The sequence below is a fragment of the Chanodichthys erythropterus genome, chromosome 20 (genome assembly GCF_024489055.1).
Source record: "Chanodichthys erythropterus isolate Z2021 chromosome 20, ASM2448905v1, whole genome shotgun sequence".
NCBI classification, from domain to species: Eukaryota; Metazoa; Chordata; class Actinopteri; order Cypriniformes; family Xenocyprididae; genus Chanodichthys; species Chanodichthys erythropterus.
Window position 1 is genome coordinate 16,824,912 of NC_090240.1, and position 21,360 is coordinate 16,846,271.

Consider the following 21,360-nt stretch of genomic DNA (forward strand, 5'->3'; position numbering starts at 1 on the left):
CGGGGACCTTTTAAACTTTGAGCTCCATTTTACACTCATAAAAAAACAACAACATTTTTGAGCCAGATTTTATTCAAAATATTGACCTTGAGACAATGTAAGGGTTAAAATGAATGTTTGGTTTAATATTTTGTTGCCATTCGTGCATTTTATACTGTGGTTTAGGTGTTGAAATACATTATCACTTTTGTTACAATGACGCCCTCTACTGATTTATCCTGTCTAAACTAAAACCTGCTCATGCAACACACAGTAGGCCAAAATACTGGCCTTATTTTGCAAAGTGAATGCATTTTTATTTTATTTCATTTTATTTTATTCCTTATCATGATGTCGAGACAAGGCTTAATATGCTGTTTTACTGTAACTGTGGTCACTAAAACAAAGTCGGTAACAATATATGAATGGTGAACTTCAACTATTGTCATGATAAGGTGACATTATTGACCTATTTATCTCCTTTTATATAACTTAAATTAAAAAATTGTTAAAAAAAAATCGACTATTGTCAAAACTAAACATCAAAGATGTTCATTAAACCTGTCAAAACAAATATCAGAATTGTTAAAACTGTTCAGAAAATTTAAAAAAATATATGTATTTAATAAAGCTGTTTGATTCACTGCCTTACTTCTTTTTATTATTATTATTATTATTATTAAACAATACAAAACATCAGAGCATTAAATCGATACAGATACATGTAAAACACAAAAAAGAAAAATACACAAACACAGATAAGTTGCCAGGGTAATAAAGCAACAACAATGCATTATAGGCTATGTAAACCTTAAGAGGACAAAAAGGATGAATAAAGAGAAACAGTTTTCATAGCTTTAGGATTAATAGAGCATTGGATAGTTTCGATATACCTGTCTAGATCATCTCTAAATAGAGAAAAATGAGGTTTAAAGCCAGTACATTTTTGTTTATGTGAAACTTAGCCAGTATAGGAAACACAAATTAATTATGTAATCTTTTTCCTATATTCTCTTTATAGGAAGCTAGTCGAACAATCCAAAGAAAACATCTTTAAAACAGAAAGAAAAGTCGCTTATAAAATATGATTGGATAAACAATAACACATCTGACCAACATTTCTCTGTGTGGCAAATCAAGTGAATGAAATCTTCCTCAGCAAAGTGACAGTAAGAACAATTCACTTCAATCACTGCCTTACTGCTGAGCTGGGTCATATAAACTTCACTTCCCATAACGCCCTGCTTCACAACAGAAGCGACGGGCGGTGCATCTCATTTCCGCGAATCGGTTCTTTCGAACAGCGCCTGGAATCAACCGGTTTTAAAGACGATTCAGTGAATTTTTTTTTATTTTTTTTACGTTACCACGTCATCAGATGATTAGTGTCATATGATGTCGATAAAGCCATGTTCGTAGTCAAATTTCGTGTATAATGGCTGCAACAAACTGAACTACGACACATCTACTAAATATGTGATATTTGTTTATCTGTGTATAAATAAACCTACATACAGTTAACTCATAAACATTTAAATTACATAATTTACGTACCATTACCACTTACTTTTCGCCTCATTAGTTCTATCAGCTCACTCTTCTTCACATTTTGGCTCATTTACTAATTAAACATCCTGAAAAAGACGAGATGTTGACTCGAGAACCACTCGATTCAGTCTGATTCGTAAACGAATCGATTTTATGAACAGGTTCATTTGATTCTTTGAAAAGATTCGACTCAAAAGAGCGATTCGCTCGCGAATCGAACATCGCTACACAACACAGTCGAGAGCGGAGAGAAAGGCAGTGGATTCCTCTCATACTGCCACTAAAAGAGACACACACACACATACACACACACACACACACAGACAGAGACGGGCTCATTTTCCCCACATAAATGGAGGCACGAGCATCGGGCGCCATCAAACAGCCCTAAACCTGTAAACATGGCGAAGGACCAAGAAGTGGAGCGCATCGCAAAGAAGCTGGACAAAATGGTGCACAAGAAAAACACAGTAAGTGTGACACATTTCCTAATTCCTACAGCATCTGAAAAACGAATGTGGGGAACTATTGCTCATCCACGCGCTCGTTTCTGTGTGTCTTCATGAAACACGCACGAGATTCAGTAACTGTGATTATCACCTGTTTCATCCTCATCCAGGCCAGGCTTGTGTTGGTCAGTCTTTATGCACAATCACACATTTAGCGTTTACTCTCACGTTTGAAGCGTTTGTGTACTGTGATGAGCTGGCAGCTGGTTGTTCTCCAAATTTCTCCAGCGCAAACAAAAGACTCATTTATCCAACACTTCACACCAGCCAGTCCCAGTTTTGTCCCCAAAACACAGCATTTATGTGCAGTCTGGATGTGTTTTAATATGAACCAGCCTATAGCTGAGGAAGCCAGTGTTTACTACTGCATTTGAGAAGTTGTTGTGTAACTGTCTTTCCTCCTCCATGTGTTTTATCCTCAGGATGGTGCCATTGACCTGCTTCGGGAGCTGAAGAACATGAAGATGTCTTTGGAGACCCTACAGGTATACAGCGTCTGTGGGCAGAGCATGTGCTGTGTTTGATTACATAATCATCTCTTTCTCTTCCAGGCAGGGAAGCCCATGCTGCTTTTCTTATTGGCTGTGTTTGGAATGGCGTACTGTTTCTGCAGTGTGTAGAACGTAATCTGTACTTGGTATACAAAATGTTTGTATGCATGCATAGAATATATCTGGATAAACTACTAGATCTGCCAAAAAGCATAGTATACAACACAACATCTATACCACAATGCATTGTGCACGACCTTCCGTTTCTGTTGTGATCAATCAATCCTGTCTATTTTTGATTGCATTGCCAAAATTTGCAGCGTTTTTAAAAATGAAAGAGAATTTATACATTTAAAATAAACAATTAATAAAAAAATTATGCCTTTTTCATATGTTCTTTGCATACTGCAATCCATTCTGTCGATGCGTTTTTCAAATGTGGTATTCGGTACATTTTTTTGCACTCATATAACATGCATATAAAGTAGACAGTATTTACTGTAGTATATTGATTCTGTCCGTATGGATGGAGTTAAAGGGTTAGTTCACCCAAAAATGAAAACAATATCATTAATTACTCACCCTCATGCCGTTCCACACCTGTAAGATCTTCGTTCATCATCAGAACACAAATTAAGAAAATTTTTTGATGAAATCCGATGGCTTAGTGAGGCCTCCATAGGGAGCAAAGACATTTCCTCTCTCAAGATCCATTAATGTACTAAAAACATATTTAAATTAGTTCATGTGAGTACAGTGGTTCAATATTAATATTATAAAGCGACAAGAATATTTTTGGCGCGTCAAAAAAACAAAATAACGACTTATATAGGGATGGCCGATTTCAAAACACTGGTTCAGGAAGCTTCAGAGCGTTATGAATCTTTTGTGTCAAATCAGGATTCGGATCACGTGCCAAAATCACGTGAATTTGGCGCTCTGAACCGCTGATTTAATGATTGTTTTGCGTCATTTCCTGCTCCACTTCTAGCGTGTGTTTTCATGACAAAACGTGGTTTGGGAACCAGTGAAATTGAGAAATTGAGTACCCCACCAGTAGACATGTGACGATCTTTGGAAATGCAATCTATCACGATAATGAATATGCACGATAAAATGCACAACACCGCTGTGTGCTGCCATGCCGGAACGAATGAAGGAGACGCGCTGAATGAAAGTTCACGTTCAATCTCTGACAGCAGAGGGCGCTGATGGAACAGCAGAAGTGCAGCGGTTACCCCGGAAACCCCATAAACAAAGCAGCTGCGAACAGTGATTAAAATGCTTCAAACTGTTTTTTTTTTTGCATTCGCAATGTTGTTCATCACAGCACCAAATACTTAAAGACTTAATAGGCTTAAAGATAATGAACTACAACATGACCTAATGATTGAAAATGTTCTGATTATTTGTTATTGTGCAGTAACACTTAGTGACATTAGCAAAAATGTATAATTACCATCACTATATAAGTCGTTATTTTGTTTTTTTTGGCGCACCAAAAATATTCTTGTCACTCTATAATATTAATATTGAACCACTGTACTCACATGAACTGATTTAAATATGTTTTTAGTACATTAATGGACCTTTTTTTTTGTGTTCTGAAATTTTTGGGTGAACTAACCCCTTAATGTACAGACAAACAGACCTTATTGGTCCCTGAGGAGAATTTAAAACACAATAGAGCAGCTACACGCAGAAGACAAATGAATACACTGGGGGAAACACGTCTGTGTCTTAAGGCCTGCTCACACCCAGAATAATAACTGTATGAATGATGTGATGTGTGTGATATTTATTATAACAAATGTGTTCTTTCATTGTGGCCCGCTGTGCAGTCGACGCGGATCGGGATGTCAGTGAATGCGGTGCGGAAGCAGAGCTCGGATGAGGAGGTGCAGACACTGGCCAAATCACTCATCAAGACCTGGAAGAAACTGCTGGGTACTGCATCTCCATTCACACTCAAACAGCTTAAAAAAGACAATTTAGATGAGGGTTTTCCTTATTTCAGAGTGAATGACACCAATTGAGAAAGAGACTGAAGAGGTTCATTATAAACAGTTCTGGGACAAGGCTGCTGTCTGTTTGATTTCTTGCTGTTATTATATTAAGGAAGTTAACTTGTTGGTAGTGAATGCAATGAGTGTGTCTGATGCTAAAGCTGGACTGTGAATCTTCCTTTATGTAGATGGTTCTGAAGGTAAATCAGAGGAGAAGAAAAAAGGAGGATCTCCTCTCCAGTCCTCGTCTTCTAAAGACTGTCCTGGATCCAGTGACTCCAGGTGTGTGGATCTAACCATTAAAGTCGGCATGAAGTGAAAATTCATCCTGTTTTCTAAATGCATATTTTAGATCTTATTGTGAACAATTCAATGGAAGCATGTTTCCGCCACTGAATTCAAAAATAAAAAAGGTAATTGCAAATTTTTAGCCCACAATTCTGACTTTTTTGAGTTGTGATAGATATACACTCGAAATTTTAAGAAAGTGTCAGAATTGTGAGCTGACGTTTTAACTCAGAATTGGACTTTATAACTCGCAGTTGCAAGTTTTTATCTCGCATATCTAAGACAAGAAATCAGAACTGCGGTTAGGGATGTTCATTTCGGTTAATCTTCATGAGCGACAATTGATGCTGGTTAACCAACCTTTAACCAATGACTGATAAGATTTGAATGTTAAATTAGTATTAAAGAAAAATAGAATTGACAAGTGTCTGTGACATACAATACAACTTTTGTTTTGTAACCCTACTTGTGCAAACAGCAGAACAACAGAATATGAGGATTCACACATTGTCAAATTATCACACACCTGCAGGGTGGAAGTTAAAGGATTTGCACGCTTGACTGTGAGACGTGGAGCGATCACTTAAAATACTTCGTCATACAGATAGCAGTAATGCATCATAAAACTAAACCAACTGTAAATATCTACTATTTAATATATACTCACAATAACAACAAAATAAAGAAAGCAATCAGGATGCGCTTTCTGCCGTCTGTCTCCATCTTATAAATTAACCGAAACTCGGCGTGTACTTGCTCCATAAATAATAAATTTATCTATTGAAAGCTTGAAATTTCTAATCTTAACCAATTCACATCGAATACAGATTACATAATCGGGGAGTAAGTTGCATTTCTCTCCAAAGGCGCATCCACTGTCCTGCAGAGATGAGAGCTTCGTCAACTTCACAGCTGACATTGACATGGAAATCACCAGTTTATTAACAAGTTATTAAAATGTATCCTTGCTATTTTTTCCTGACACATTAATTAATTTCGCCAGTGTTTTGCAGCAAGATTTATGCATGAGTTTGAGCACGGAAAATACAGTAAAATGGTTAATCGGTCAATATGAACATCCCTATGTGGGATATAAACTCGTAATTGTGAGAAAAGAAGTCAGAATTGTGAGATGTAATTTTGTAATTGTGGGAAAAAAGTCAGAAAGGCAGAGAAAAACTTGAAATTGCGAAAAAAGACAATTGCGGTATATAAACTTGTAATTGTGAGCAAAATAGTCAGAATTGAGAGATAATTTCGTAATGTGAGAAAAAAGTCCGAAATGCAAAGAAACAATTGTGAAAAAAGAAGTTGGAATTGTGGGATATAAACTTGTAATTGTGGGAAAAGAAGTCAGAATTGCAGGATATAACTTCGTAATTGTGGGAAAAAAAGTCAGAAATGCGAGAGAAACTTGCAATTGTGTAGAAAATGTTAAAATTGCAGGATGTAAACTAGTAATTACGAGAAAAGAAGTTGGAATTGCGGGATATAAATCCGTCATTGTGAGAAATAAGTCTTCTCGCAAAATCTCGCAATTTTGACATAATGACAATAGTGAGGAAAAAAGTCTGAATTATGATATAAAATGTCACAATCTTCCATACAATTAATCTGTGCATAAAAAAAAAAAAAAAACCCGTAAAAGTTAAGAACGTAAAGTAGGCACTATCTTCAAGCTACTTGTCGTCACTAGTACTTGATTGGATATGTATTTTTTGATGGCTGATATTACACACTTAAATAATGCTTGCTACAATATATACTACTTTTACTAAAATACATAATTTGAAAATGAATCACTATAAAAAGTAATGTGGAAAGGATAAACAGATTTATACTTTAAATAGCAACCTCTTGATACTTTATTCCCATTACAGTATTTTTCGCAAATAAAGAAATTGTTAAAAAAAAAAAAAAAAAAACATAAATATAAAGAAAGCAAATACTTTTTTTTGCACAGTCAATAAAGTGTTTTTACAATACGTATTTTAAGCAGTTTTACGAAACTGTGAAATGTTGTTACCCCATGTTGTCTAGTAACAAACAAGAGACACCAAAAACTCCCACCACCCCAGTCACCCCGAAATTCACCTCCTTCCCACCTGCACCCGTCACAACGGACAGTGTGCGCACCAAATGCAGAGAGCTGCTGGTGGCGGCCCTACAGACTGATGGTAAGCCCTGAATAAATTAAGCTGAGTAAGTAACTTCACTGTAAAATTTGCTAAATAAAAAAAGCTAATTTTACTCAAATATAAATGAACATGAACTCTTACTGTGAAATTAAGTGAACTAAAATGTTGAAATTTAAGTGTTATAAAATGTATTCTTGCTGTAAATGACTAAATTGTCTAAAATGTCTGTATTCATGAATTATAACAGTTTAAGTTTGGATGGTGCACTTTTACGTCTAGGTTCAAAAATGGGTGGTGACAGTTAAGGGGCATCAAATGATTTGAGTTAATGTAACTCATTGGGCCTTACTATGTGGAGTGTGTTATTTGTAGTTTATAAAACCCAAATTCTGGAAATTCCAGAAAAGTTAGGACTTGAAAATGAAAACTAAAAGACTTTCAAATCACATGAGCCAATATTTTATTCACAATAGAACATAGATATCATAACAAATGTATAAACTGAGAAATTTTACACTTTTATCCACTAAATGAGCTCATTTCAAATTTGATGCCTGCTACAGGTCTCAAAATAGTTGGCACGGGGGCAACAAATGGCTGAAAAAGCAATGCATTTTGAAAAGATTCAGCTGGGAGAACATCTAGCAACTAATTAAGTTAATTGATATCAGGTCTGTAACATGATTAGCTATGAAGGGATGTCATAGAGAGGCAGAGTCTCTCAGAAGTAAAGATGGGCAGAGCTGTGAAAGAGTGCGTAAAAAGATGTTTCTTAACGTCAGATTGCAAAGGCTTTGCAAATCTCATCATCTACAGTGCATAACATCATCAAAAGATTCAGAGAAAATGGAGAAATCTCTGTGCGTAAGGGACAAGGCCGAAGACCTTTATTGGATGTTTGTGGTCTTGAGGCTCTCAGACGACACTGCATCACTCATCGGCATGATTGTGTCAATGACATTACTAAATGGGCCCAGGAATACTTCCAGAAACCAGTGTCGGTAAACACAATCCGCCGTGCCATCTGCAGATGCCAACTAAAGCTCTATCATGCAAAAAGGAAGCCATATGTGAACATGGTCCAGAAGCGCAGTCGTGTCCTGTGGGCCAAGCCTCATTTAAAATGGACTGTTTCAAAGTGAGTGTTCTACAGTCAGAGTCCAAATTTGACATTATTGTTGGAAATCATGGACACCGTGTCCTCTGGGCTAAAGAGTAGGGAGACCTTCCAGCATGTCATCAGCGTTCAGTTCAAAATCCAGCATCTCTGATGGGAATGGGGGTGCATAAGTGCATACGGTATGGGCAGCTTGCATGTTTCGGAAGTCACTATGAATGCTGAAAGGTATATAAAGGTTTTAGAGCAACATGTGCTCCCCTCCCTGAAATAGACGTCATCTGGAAGGCCTTGTGTATTTCAGCAGGACAATGCAAAACCACATACTGCAGCTATTACAACAGCACAGCAGAACAGAACTACAGCTAACAGAATGGGACCAAAATCCAACACCAAGAAACCGGAACCAGAAACTCATAATCTCGATGCCCAGACGTCTTCACGCTGTTTTGAAAAGAAGAGGAGATGCTACACCATGGTAAACATGCTCCCGGCCCAACTATTTTGAGACCTGTAGCAGGCATCACATTTGAAATGAGCTCATTTAGTGCTTAAAATTGTAAAATTTCTCAGTTTAAACATGTATGTTATCTATGTTCTATTGTGAATAAAATATTGGGTCATTTTGTGATTTTGAAAGTCTTTTAGTTTTCATTTTATTCAAATTTTAAAAAACGCCCCAACTTTTCCAGAATTCAGGTTGTAAAAGAGAATTTATCTTCAGCGTTTTAGTTCTTTTAGGGACATTTATAGAGACAGATGTTGGATATAATAATTCGAAGGCTTTGTCATATCCTTGCTTTTAGGTTAAATGTTGTGGGTTATTTTTATTATTATTTTTTTTTTAAGTGCCCCTATTATGCTTTTTCGAATATTACCTTTCATGCAGTGTGTAATATAACTGTTTGTGAATGTTGTGTACTTTGCTGACCTTTTACAAAGTTAATGTCTCCTAAAAGAAAGCAATGATTCTGAACTGGCGAAATGAGTCATAAGCAATTCCAGTCTCACTTCCTGTTACACACCTTCATAACGGTGTAAAGAATTTGCATAATCCCTGCCTATGGTCTTCATTGGCTGTCCGCGAACGTCTACTTTAACCCGCCCTCAAACACTGTAGTTGTAACTGAGGCCTGGAAGAGTTTAGTTCATGTTGTCAACATGTAGAGAAGACACTGTTTTCTGTGCCGCCAAAGCAAACCCACTTTGCACTCACTTCAAAAGGATGAGGACTCGGGCTGGAATTGATATGGAAAAACGGACGCCATAGTTACTGTGTATCGAGTGCTGAGGAAGCATTCGAAGTGGAAATTCAGATATGGTAATGGGCGTTTGTTTCTGACACATTCTGAAAGACCAAATCACAACAGATTGGGCCATCTGACCAGTCAGATATAGAGTAGCTCACAGAAAGGAGCCGTTTAGAGAAATTGAACAAATTGTTTTCAGACTCTGAGAAATGAGGTGATGTGTAGTGTATATTATGAGAAAAAGAGTGTGTTTTGACTTTTGATGCATGTAAATCTATTGTAGGAGACCTCCAACACAAGTAGGAACCTTTTAAAATGGCATAATAGAGGCACTTTAAGCATAAACTTTTTTTTTTTTTTTTTTTTCAAGGAAATAAGGAAATTATTCTTTGTATACATTTCTCAGGTGATCACCAGACAATCGGAGTAGACTGTGAACACCTGGCAGCACAGATTGAAGATTATATCCTTCTCATTACCAAAGATAGTTAGTAAAACAGTAATGTGGAATATTTTTACAATATATATATAAAAAAAAAAAAAATATATATATATTTGAATACATTTTTGGAAGCCATTTAAAAACCCAGTTAAAAAGAGCTTGAAAAATTTGTCCTTTCTCAATAAAAATATATTCTTTCAAAAACAAAGCAAAATGTACTGACCCCAGGCTTTTGAACGGCAGTGTATAAAATGTTAATGATTCATATTTTGCTTGTTAAAATTTATTTTGAATGCATAACTCTGAAAAGAGAAGTCTGAATTTTGCCTGCAAATTTTGTAGTAAAAACATCTACCAGCAGGGGTCGTGACCTCTTACCTCAAACAAATAGCGCCACAGTGTTTACACTTTTCATTAAAATCCACCAACAAATGGTTTACTTACAGAAGTCTCTGCATAACTGCGAGACGAGAAAATATTTGAAAAGCTGCTCGCTTCCCCTTCAAAGGAGAATGTAAAATAATGACTTTGTGCTTCCTTGACTGGACTTCATGACACACGTATCTACCAGGAGTTCAAATCCACTGACATGAAGTACAAGACCAGACTGAGGAGTCGCATTTCCAACCTCAAGGACCAGAAAAACCCAGACTTACGGCGGAACGTCTTGTGTGGCAACATCTCGCCAGACCGCATCGCCAGTATGACCGCAGAGGTGCGTTTGGATTTGACTTTGGCTTGAGAAATGTTAGTCACTATGGAATTGAAATGAAAATTCTTGTATTTTTATGGAATAATGCAGTAATTATTATAAGCAATTTATTTGCACACTTTTTTTATTCAAAATTCACATGCCCTTGCAATCAAAATAACTTCCCCTCCCTCCTGCAGCGTCATCTCTTCTTTTTTCTGGTGACGTGTGTACTGGTGTGAGGGCGGGGCAACCTGTCACTCACATGAGATCCACCAATAGCAAACCACAACCATCCAATTAATTCCATATTGATACAATTAAATCCTGCCCTACATTTTTTTCTTGTTTGAGAAGCTGTTTCACTCAAACATACATCACAGTAGGATAGAAAAGACCATTGCAAAACCATTTAAAGGGTTAGTTCACCCAAAAATGACATTTCTGTCAGTAATTACTTATGTCATTCCACACTCGTAAGACCTTCGTTCATCTTCAGAACACAAATTAAGATATTTTCGATGAAATCCAGACCTTTTCTGAACCTTGAATGTGGTAATTGCATTGCTTTCTATGAGGGATTAAAAAAAAAAAAACTCTTGGATTTCATCCAAAATATCCTAATTTGTGTTCCGAATATAACAAAGGTCTTATGGATGTGGAATGACAGAAATTTCAAAAATGACAAAAAATAAATTTTTGGGTGAACTAACCCTTTAAGATCTAGTAAACTGCAGCTTCTCTGCAGGATGTGAAGCGTGTTTGTGTTAATTGCGTGTTTGGCAGGAGATGGCAAGCGCAGAGCTGAAAGAGATCAGGAAAGCGCTGACCAAGGAGTCCATTCGAGAGCATCAGCTCTCCAAAGTGGGCGGCACGGAGACTGACATGTTCATCTGTGGAAAATGCAGGGGCAAGAACTGCACTTACACTCAGGTATGCTGTTACAACATCTCACCAGGGTTTAGGACTGCTTTATTACCAGAAGTGTTTATACTTGCCATCATTATAAAAACGGCTATCAATCTGGGCGTGACACAGCAGTAGGTTACACAAGTATTTGTACACTTAAGCCACACTTTAAAAAAGAAAACGAGGGCGGATCAAGTGTCTGAAACACAAACAGCCGCACATTTCTGTGCTCAGAGCAAATTCGCCCAAGTCTTTGATCCGTTTGCATGTCTGAAAGGAAGTTCGCAAATGGGCTAAAGCTGCATTGAAGCATGAAACGAGCAGGAATGTAATGCACAATCTCTCCCTGCAGGTCCAGACACGCAGCGCAGATGAACCCATGACCACCTTCGTGCTGTGCAACGAGTGTGGAAACCGGTGGAAGGTAAGAATCTCCCTACACACCTGGCAGTGCAAAAGCCATTAGTTGACTTGAGTAAAAAAACAAACCAAAAAACTGACGAATCCATTATGCGACTGATAAACGCGTGACTTGTCTTCATGCTACAATGGCACCACATGGTGGCAGTATTTACACACTGTAGTCTAACGTCAAATATTTTGAAAATTGTATATTTATTGTCTTCTGTTTTCTCTTTTCACAGTTTTGTTAAAGACTAAAGTGAGCAGGATTCTTCATATGAAGAGATGACCTGAATTCATAGTGAAAGAACAGTTTTATTTTTTTTTTTTTTCTTTTGAGAAAAAAAGAATTTTTTTTTTTTTTTTTTTTTTATACATTCATTTTCATAGCTTTGTAATATATGAGTGTTGCTCTGTAGTTTTTTTTTTTTTTACTGGTGTCATATCATTGCCTTTCATGCACTGCCGATAACTTAGACTTGGTAAGTCAGCTGGCTTGTTCATTCTTGCTTTGCCTTTTGATATATCGCTTGTGCCTTTTTGCTCTGAGTGCCAAGTAATTGGTGAAAGAATTTTTACACATACTTTTTTTTTTTTTTTGTTTGTTTGATTGTTTTGAATGTGTGCTTTTCATATGTATATGCAGTTTATGCACTTCGCAGATGATTTATTTAACCAAATCTTGAAAGGTTGGTTGCTTTTCCAGAGTTTAGGAAGTCTTAAAGGATTACGGTTAATATTTGAGTCTTAATGTAGGCGATAGTTTGCTTCTTGTAGACAGCCAGACAAAGAGAAAAACAGAATGTGGTACACGATTGAAGGTTCATATGTATTATATGAATAATTGGACTGTTTTGTCTCAGTAAATTTGACTAGAAATATTTTGTGGTTTGAGTGTTGTTTTTTTTTAGTTCATCCCTCCAGACCCACCTGTATGATTCCCTCCCAAACAGACTGTTCTAGCTGCTCTTCCATACAGTAAAATTCAATAGGGAACGGGAGCAGTCGGTCAAACTGGAAAAAGAAATGATGATTGTACACACTATTTTGATTCACTCTCAAATCATATGATAGCTTTAGGTGCAGAATAGACTAAAATGTAGTAATTACTCTCTTAAAATCTGCTCCTCCACTAATGTACAGTGGTGTTCAAAAGTCTGGGGTCGGTAAGATATTTTTAATGTTTTTGAAAAATGGGCAGCATTTATTTGATCAAATACAGTACAAATTAAAGTACTATTGTGAAATATTCCAAATTAAGATTATAGTTCAGTCATGAAACTCTAGATGGCACAGGCTGATAAGGTCCTTTACATGCAGTCTGCAAGCAATCATTACATGGCACAAGCTGATTGGCCTCTGCTGATCCTGCAGCCAATGAGATTGCTTGCTCAACATTTAAATAGTCTGGTTCAGTGTTTATTGTAAGCTAGTCCTTCCTCTGAACCCCTCCACCTCCCCAGCTCCACCTGCCTAGATCTGCTACAGGGTTTATGTATGTCTATTTATGCAGCAGCAGCATATCTTGCATGCTCACAGCAGTGTGTATCTATTAGCAGAAGCAAGTCCATACATGCTCTGCAGCAGCATAGCAGATATAGTCTGCCAATAAATACATTAGAATTGCCATATTCAACTAAGACAAAAAAAACTAAAATAACATGTAACATAAAATTAACTAAATATATGCTAAAACCATTCTGATATTTGTCATGAATGAAATATATCTTAATATATATAATTATATATAATTTTCATTGGCCATTACTCCAGTGTTTTTGATCAACATTACATATTATCAGTGTTGAAAACAGTTGTGCTGCCTAATATCTTTGTGGAAACAATGGATAGAAAGTTCAAAGAACTGTGGAAGCTTGTTTCCACTACTGAATAAAAAAATAAAACGGGTAACTGTAACTTTATATCTCCACAATTCTGACTTTTTTTCTCAAAATTGCATGATATAAACTCAATTGTGGACTTCATATCTCACAATTCTGACTTTATAACTCAATTTCAATTTTATATCTCACAGTTTTGAGAAAAAAAGATAGAATTGCAAGATGTAAACATACATATTTTAACATGTCAGTGCAAGTTACTTTCAGTTAAAACGGTTCAAACATGCATTTTAGTCTGGGACTAGGCTGAAGCCTAGGGGGATGATGTTGCAATTGTCGCAATTTAAATCGACAAGCTTCCATAAACAGCATTTATTTGAAATTGATTTTTTTTTTTTTGCATTATAAATGTATTTACTGTCAGTTTTCAGAAAATTAAATTTGATTTAATGCATCTTTGCTGAATAAAAGTATTAATTTCTTTCAATAAATAAATAAAACTCGTACTGACCCCAGCCTTTTGAACAGTAGGGATGTGAACTGTACTTAAATATGGTGCTTTAAGACACAGCACAACAAGTTTGGCATCAATGGCAATTGGAACCACTGATAAACCACTGGCATCACTGGTACATGAGTTAGCCTATACGGATCACATTTTGAAGTTCAATGGCCCTCATCCATCCGCATTGACGATATGGAAAGTGTTTTCCACAGGAAAAAAAATAATAAAAAATAGTCCCATTTGAAAAACATGAAGGTGAGTAAATGAGTTTTAGGTCATCTATATTTAGTTGTCTGACTGCTGCTTCTTTTTTGTGCTTCAGATGTTTTCCACTAGAGGGAGCAGTCAGCCAATACTCAACAAACACTGCACAACTGTATTCCACTGACATCATATGTGTGATGCATTAACTTTGTATCAAGATCAGATGAAGCTGATGTTTTAATCCAGTGTTTGATGCTTTTGATCCGGAGGACTTGTACATAAAACTGGTCCTATATTTTGGAAAAGTCCTAGCAGAGTCCTCATATCTTAATCAAATATGAGAATAGAACTGACCCTTTGTGACTTGCATGAGACACAGCTGGTGAAATATGTCTGGCCTTTGCCCGAGCAGTAATTTGCTAGGAGCTGTCACAACATTTCTTAATTATGTTGACCAAAAATAAATTGTCAGATCTGGTTTTGAATTGAGGGGATCATAGAAGGTGCTCCTAAATAACCACATTTGGGTTTAGTACCTGCCAGATCATTAAGGCAACAGAACCTGTGATGGGTTGGAGAAAATACGACGGGACTCTCCCAAGCAACTGTCTCCACAGAGGCGTTTGAGGGACAAAATAGCCCCCAGTCATGGGGGAATTAAAGGGTCACTAAGCGAGCATTTTGATCTGCTGATTCACAATGAATGGCTGGGTTATTTAAAATGCTCTGTGTTTGGAGGAAGTTTCCAGGCCTTTCAAGGGAGTAAACCATGGAAGTACTGTAGGACCCTCAGGTGAAGAAGAAAGGAGGCTTGTAATATGTAGACTACATGAAAAATTAATTCTGAAAAACTGATCTCAGTCTCCGTGTCCGAATGTAAACACATTCGTTGAAGACAACAGAATAAATAATGGGAATGAATAACATGTGCAATGTTTAATAGAGTCACAATTACTCTGCACAACAAGTGAGGAAAATCTGAAATCTGATCAGAGATTTCAAACCATTTACAAATGTTACAAAATTTTAGTGCGTGACAAATAAAGTTATTAGCTGTGTCCGAAATCGAATACTTCTCCACTATGTAGTACGTGAAACAGTATGTGAACAGTGTAGAATGTCCGAATTCATAGTATTTGAAAAACAGTACACGAAAAGTACCCGAATGACTTACTACTGCGCATAAGATGGACACTTTACTATCCCATGAGTAGGTCATGTGACGGTAACAACATGGCTGATGAAGTACATCCGAATTTGTTCAAACTACATGCATTCCTACTATATAGAACATACTTTTTCAACAGTAGTGAAGTTAATTTAAATTCAAATGTAGCACCTACTCAACAGTACGCGATTTAGGACGCAGCTGTTTTCTCCTAAAAGAAAGACTCGATTCTGAATTGCTGAAACAAGTCATCAGCAAACCACCTGTTACAAACCTACGTAACAATGTTACAAATTTGCATAATGCCAGCCTATGGTTTTCATTGGCTGCCCACAAACATCTACTTTGACCCGCCCTGAAACAGTAATTGTTGCTGAGGCCTGGAAACAGTTTATTTGTGCTGTCGACACGTCGAGAAGACCCTGTTTTCAGCCCTGCGAATCCACTTTGCATGCACTCCTAAAGGATGAGGACTCACTCTGGAATTGATAAGCTTTGAAAGAATTGAAATTGATACGGAAAAATCAACGCCACTGTTACCTTTCGCATCACTGTATGAAGAGCTGAGGAAGCCTCCGGAGATTCAGATATGGTAATAGGTGTTTTGTTTCTGACACGCGCTGTAAGTGATAGACTGGGTCATCTGACCAATCAGAGCAGAGTATGTTGGGGTTTAGAAAGACTGAATCTTTGAAAGAAGCGTTTTCAGACTCTGAGAAATGAGGTGATGTAAAGGAATGGAAAGAAGGGGTTTCAGACACTGCGAGAAAAGAGGCGAGGACTCAATGAATGTTATGAGAAAATTAAAGTGTTTTTTGACCTTGGATATAAACCTATTGTAGGAGACTTCCAAAACAAAACTTTTAAAATAGCATAATATGGGAACTTATGTAAACAGTAAGGTACTCGAGGCTGTGCTGTATCATGAATAAGTCAAGGCTGAAGGGCGTTGTTAGGCACGATGCGAAGCGGAGTAACCTCTTCAGCCGTGACTTATTCAAGATTCAGCACTAACCTCGAGTACCTTATTGCTTTTATAAAACGGTTACAACACAATACAAATATTAAAGCCAAAAATTTGTATCAATGCAACTTTCATGAAGTAAAGTTTCACTAAAAGCCTTCCTTCCGCCAGAAAAAATAGTCCCTGACCCTGAACAGCAACAGAAGTTACATTATTACACCATTAGATGGCAGCAAAGACTGTCTTTATGAGTGTGTCAGTCAGTAGCAAAGACTTTTACATTGAAAAGACTGAATTGTTGTGAACACAGAACTGAGAAACGCTTTGACTAGCGCTGTCAGTCACGGGAAAATCCCTTAACTGTTAAAAGGACAAGATAATACATCATTTAAACAGATTTTTATTATGAACATAGGACTGACCTGAAGGAAAATGCTAAACCTGAATGCAGGTAATAAACTCGCTCACTCGATCTCTTTCTCACAATACTTGGGTGGTTTATCGTTTTAGCTATTGACCAATCCGGATCAAGGACAGGAACTAACCGTTTTATAAAAAAAAAAAAAAAAAATATAAAAAAAATGAAACACATGGATAATTTACAATAATATAAATATTAGGCACTTACAAAATATATTTAAAATTTTCATTTCATGACAACTTTTAAATGAGTTTATTGCTCATTTATTGGTCTGTTTTTAACCATCTTTTATCATGTAACTTATCTGTTTTAATGAGAGTGATTCCTGAAGAGTTAATCATCTCTATCCAGATGATGGGTCACTCTCTTTATCACCGCTATCTTTACCGCCAGATTCTTGTTGGAATGGCAGCATGAACTGAGCCTCATGTTCAACTCCAGGAATGTTTGTGGAACTTGAAGGGGGAGGGAAAAATGTCTCTGTATTGGTATTTCCGTCTTGCATTTTTAGCCATTTGTTTTTTCCTTCTTCATCCATTCAAACTTTATGCAACGCAGATGTTTGAACAGTGCTGATATGTGCATTAAGCTTTTGTACATTGATCGCTGTTTCACTCAGCGATCACCTACATGGCAGAAGCAGAGTGTGTAGAGCCGCCTGACTGCTGTCCGTGTTTGTTTTGGCAATATGACAATATTTCCATACATGTTCTCGGCAAAGGCAACAAGAATGATAAAGTCAGAGAAAAACCCTGAGCATTTAAGGATACACTTGGCATTTCACATTGGTTTAGATATAGGGTCACAGTCAGTCCAGAGTTGAAAGGATCAAGTCAACACAATAATGAGACTTGTGACATGTATAACTAACTGATATTAAGGAGCCAACGTGAGGAAAGACAATTGACATTTTCATCGTCTAGTGCTCTTGATGCTTAAAAATCCACAAACGCTCCTTGCATCCCAGTCATCTTCCTTAAAGTTAAACCAGATGTGCAGAAGGGGTTCAAGTTAAGTATAAATGCTATTTAGGGGGATACAATAGATCATATTACTTTCCTATGGGCTTTTCACATTTAAAATTAAGCCCATGTGATTCTGCACCCTGGATTAATGTTATTTCATTCCATACTTCACACTATTCATATAGTTGACTGGGTTATTGATTATAGGGAGATTTGTAAATCATGGGTTAAAGGGATAGTTCACTCAAAAATTAAAATTCAGTCATTAATCACTCACCCTCATGTTGTTCCACACCCGTAAGACCTTCGTTCATCTTCAGAACACAAATTAAGATATTGTTGATGAAATCCGATGGCTCAGTGAGGCCTCCATTGACACCAAGATAATTAACACTTTCAGATGCCCAATAAGCTATTAAAAACATATTTAAAACAGATCATGTGACTACAGTGGTTCAACCTTAATGTTATGAAGCGACGAGAACACTTTTTGTGCACCAAAAAAACAAATAATGACTTTATTCAACAATATCTAGTGATGGGCGATTTCAAAACACTGCTTCATGAAGCTTTATGAATCTTTTGTTTCAAATCAGTTGTTCAGAGTGTGTATCAAACTGCCAAAGTCATGTGAACCAATGAAATTTCGAAACACTTATGACGTAACGAAGCCTCGTTTACTGAAATCACATGATTTTGGGAGTTTGATACACACTCTGAACCACTGATTTGAAACAAAAGTTTCGTAAAGCTAACTGCACATAATTTTTACTCTAAGCTTGCAAATGCTCCTTGCATTTGTTGGACTTATTAGATGGCAACACTGGCCCAGGCTATTTAACTTATAACAAGAAATTAATGTTAATAAAATTACTTAATTACACATTTTTCAGTTTTACTCAAATTAGGGTGATGCAAAAATGAGCACACCCCACAAAAAAAAACTACTACATCTAGTACTTTGTATGGCCTCCACGATTTTTAACGACAGCGCCAAATCTTCAAGGCATGGAATGAACAAGATAGCGACATTTTGCTACATCTATCCTTTTCCGTTCTTCAAGAATGAGCTCTTTTAGAGACGATGCTGGATGGAGAGTGATGCTCAACTCGTCTCTTCAGAATCCCCCACAGGTGTTCGATTGGGTTCAGATCAGGAGCCACTGAATCACTTTCACCCTGTTCTTCTTCAGAAATCCAACAGTGGCCTTAGATGTGTGTTTAGGATCATTGTCATGTTGGAAAAGTGCATGATGACCCAGTGCATGGAGTGATGGTGGCATCTTCTCTTTCAGTATAGAGCAGTACATCTGTGAATTCATGAAGCCATCAATGAAATGCAGCACTCATGCAGCCCCACATAAGGACACTGACACCATCATGTTTCACTGTAGACACCATGCTGTTTCCTTTGTATTCCTCACCTTTGCGATGCCAGTGCCAAAAACATTAATCTTGGTCTCATGACTCCAGAGTATAGAGTCCCAGTAGTCTTCATCTTTGTCAGCATGGGTCCTGGTAAACTCTAGGAGGGTTTTTTGTGCCTGGGCTTTAGGAGAGGTGTCTTTTGTGGACGGCTCCCATGCATGCCATTCCTCTGCAGTGTACACCATATTGTGTCACAAGGGAATAGTCACCTCAGTTTGGCTTTCTAGATAACTGCAGTGAACTTGCATGATGATTTTCTTCAACCCTTCTCATCAGAAGACGCTCCTGTCGAGGTGTTTACTTCCGTGGACGACCTGGACGTCTCTGTGAGATGGTCGCAGTTCCTTATTTTTTAAATTTTGTCTCACTTTTGCTACAGAATTCTGACTGATAAGTAAAGCTTTGTTGATCTTCACCTTTCTGGTGTAAAGAAAAGATTTTCTTTCTCAGGATTGGTGACATTTTTCTTCCATGTGGTGCCATTGCTGACAGTGTGAAATTGGAAGGAGTTTTAACACCCTTTTATAGTCAACTGTAGTGTGATGAATAATTAGACTCACATGTGGTTGAATTCTTGTTAAATTAGACATTTGTAGTCTAAAATTTAGCTTTGCTCCAGAAACTTTCAGTGGGGTGTACTCATTTTTGCATCACCCTAATTTGACACAAAAAACAAAATTTTCAGTTTTTAAGAATTTTCAGGAAATTGTTTTAAGTTATATTATTAACCTTACTTTCATGTTATAAGTTAAACAGATGTTATATTAAACTTAGTCTTTTCAACATTTCGGAAATTGTTTTTGTGTTCATTTAGATATTGTTAAAAATGTTACTTTTCAAAGGGGGTGCACTCATTTACGCTGAACACTGTATATCCGATTGAAATAGCATCTTGAACAAGAGAGAAAAAAAAATGTAGGACGGGACTTGATTCTGTCCATTGCAAATTGATAGAACCATGTTTTGCTTTTGCTGTGATGTCATGTGAGTGACAGGATGTCCTGCGGCCATGCTATTTACAAGGGCATATATATATAATTTTTTTTTTTTTCTTCACTCTTTGTTATATTGCAGCCATTTGCTAAAGTCATTTAAGTTCATTTTTTCACTCATTAATGTACACACAGCACCCCATATTGACAGAAAAACACAGAATCGTTGACATTTTTGCAGATTTATTAAAAAAGAAAAACTGAAATATCACATGGTCCTAAGTATTCAGACCCTTTGCTGTGACACTCATATATTGATCTGAGGTGCTGTCCATTTCTTCTGATCATCCTTGAGATGGTTCTACACCTTCATTTGAGTCCAGCTGTGTTTGATTATACTGATTGGACTTGATTAGGAAAGCCACACACCTGTCTATATAAGACCTTACAGCTCACAGTGCATGTCAGAGCAAATGAGAATCATGAGGTCAAAGGAACTGCCTGAAGAGCTCAGAGACAGAATTGTGGCAAGGCACAGATCTGGCCAAGGTTACAAAAAAATTTCTGCTGCTCTTAAGGTTCCTAAGAGCACAGTGGCCTCCACAATCCTTAAATGGAAGATGTTTGGGACGACCAGAACCCTTCCTAGAGCTGGCCATCCGGCCAAACTGAGCTATCAGGGGAGAAGAGCCTTGGTGAGAGAGGTAAAGAAGAACCCAAAGATCACTGTGGCTGAACTCCAGAGATGCAGTCGGGAGATGGGAGAAAGTTGTAGAAAGTCAATCATCACTGCAGCCCTCCACCAGTCGGGGCTTTATGGCAGAGTGGCCCGGCGGAAGCCTCTCCTCGGTGCAAGACACATGAAAGCCCACATGGAGTTTGCCAAGATGGTGAGAAATAAGATTCTCTGGTCTGATGAGACCAAGATAGAACTTTTTGGCCTTAATTCTAAGCAGTATGTGTGGAGAAAACCAGGCACTGCTCATCACCTGTCCAATACAGTCCCAACAGTGAAGCATGGTGGTGGCAGCATCATGCTGTGGGGGTGTTTTTCAGCTGCAGGGACAGGACGACTGGTTGCAATCGAGGGAAAGATGAATGCGGCCAAGTACAGGGATATCCTGGAAGAAAACCTTCTCCAGAGTGCTCAGGACCTCAGACT

General features: G+C 37.4%; 1 protein-coding gene across 1 annotated transcript; it reads left to right on the forward strand.

The window, feature by feature from the left end:
• The first annotated feature begins 1,746 nt into the window (after positions 1-1,746).
• tcea2 (transcription elongation factor A (SII), 2) lies at positions 1,747-13,952 on the forward strand. Its single transcript, XM_067371982.1, has 10 exons — positions 1,747-1,997; positions 2,459-2,521; positions 4,369-4,474; positions 4,722-4,815; positions 6,862-6,998; positions 9,733-9,787; positions 10,327-10,483; positions 11,246-11,392; positions 11,721-11,792; positions 12,013-13,952. The coding sequence occupies exons 1-10, from the start codon at positions 1,929-1,931 to the stop codon at positions 12,019-12,021; spliced, it is 909 nt and encodes a 302-aa protein (XP_067228083.1). The 5' UTR covers positions 1,747-1,928; the 3' UTR covers positions 12,022-13,952.
• The last annotated feature ends 7,408 nt before the right edge of the window (positions 13,953-21,360 follow it).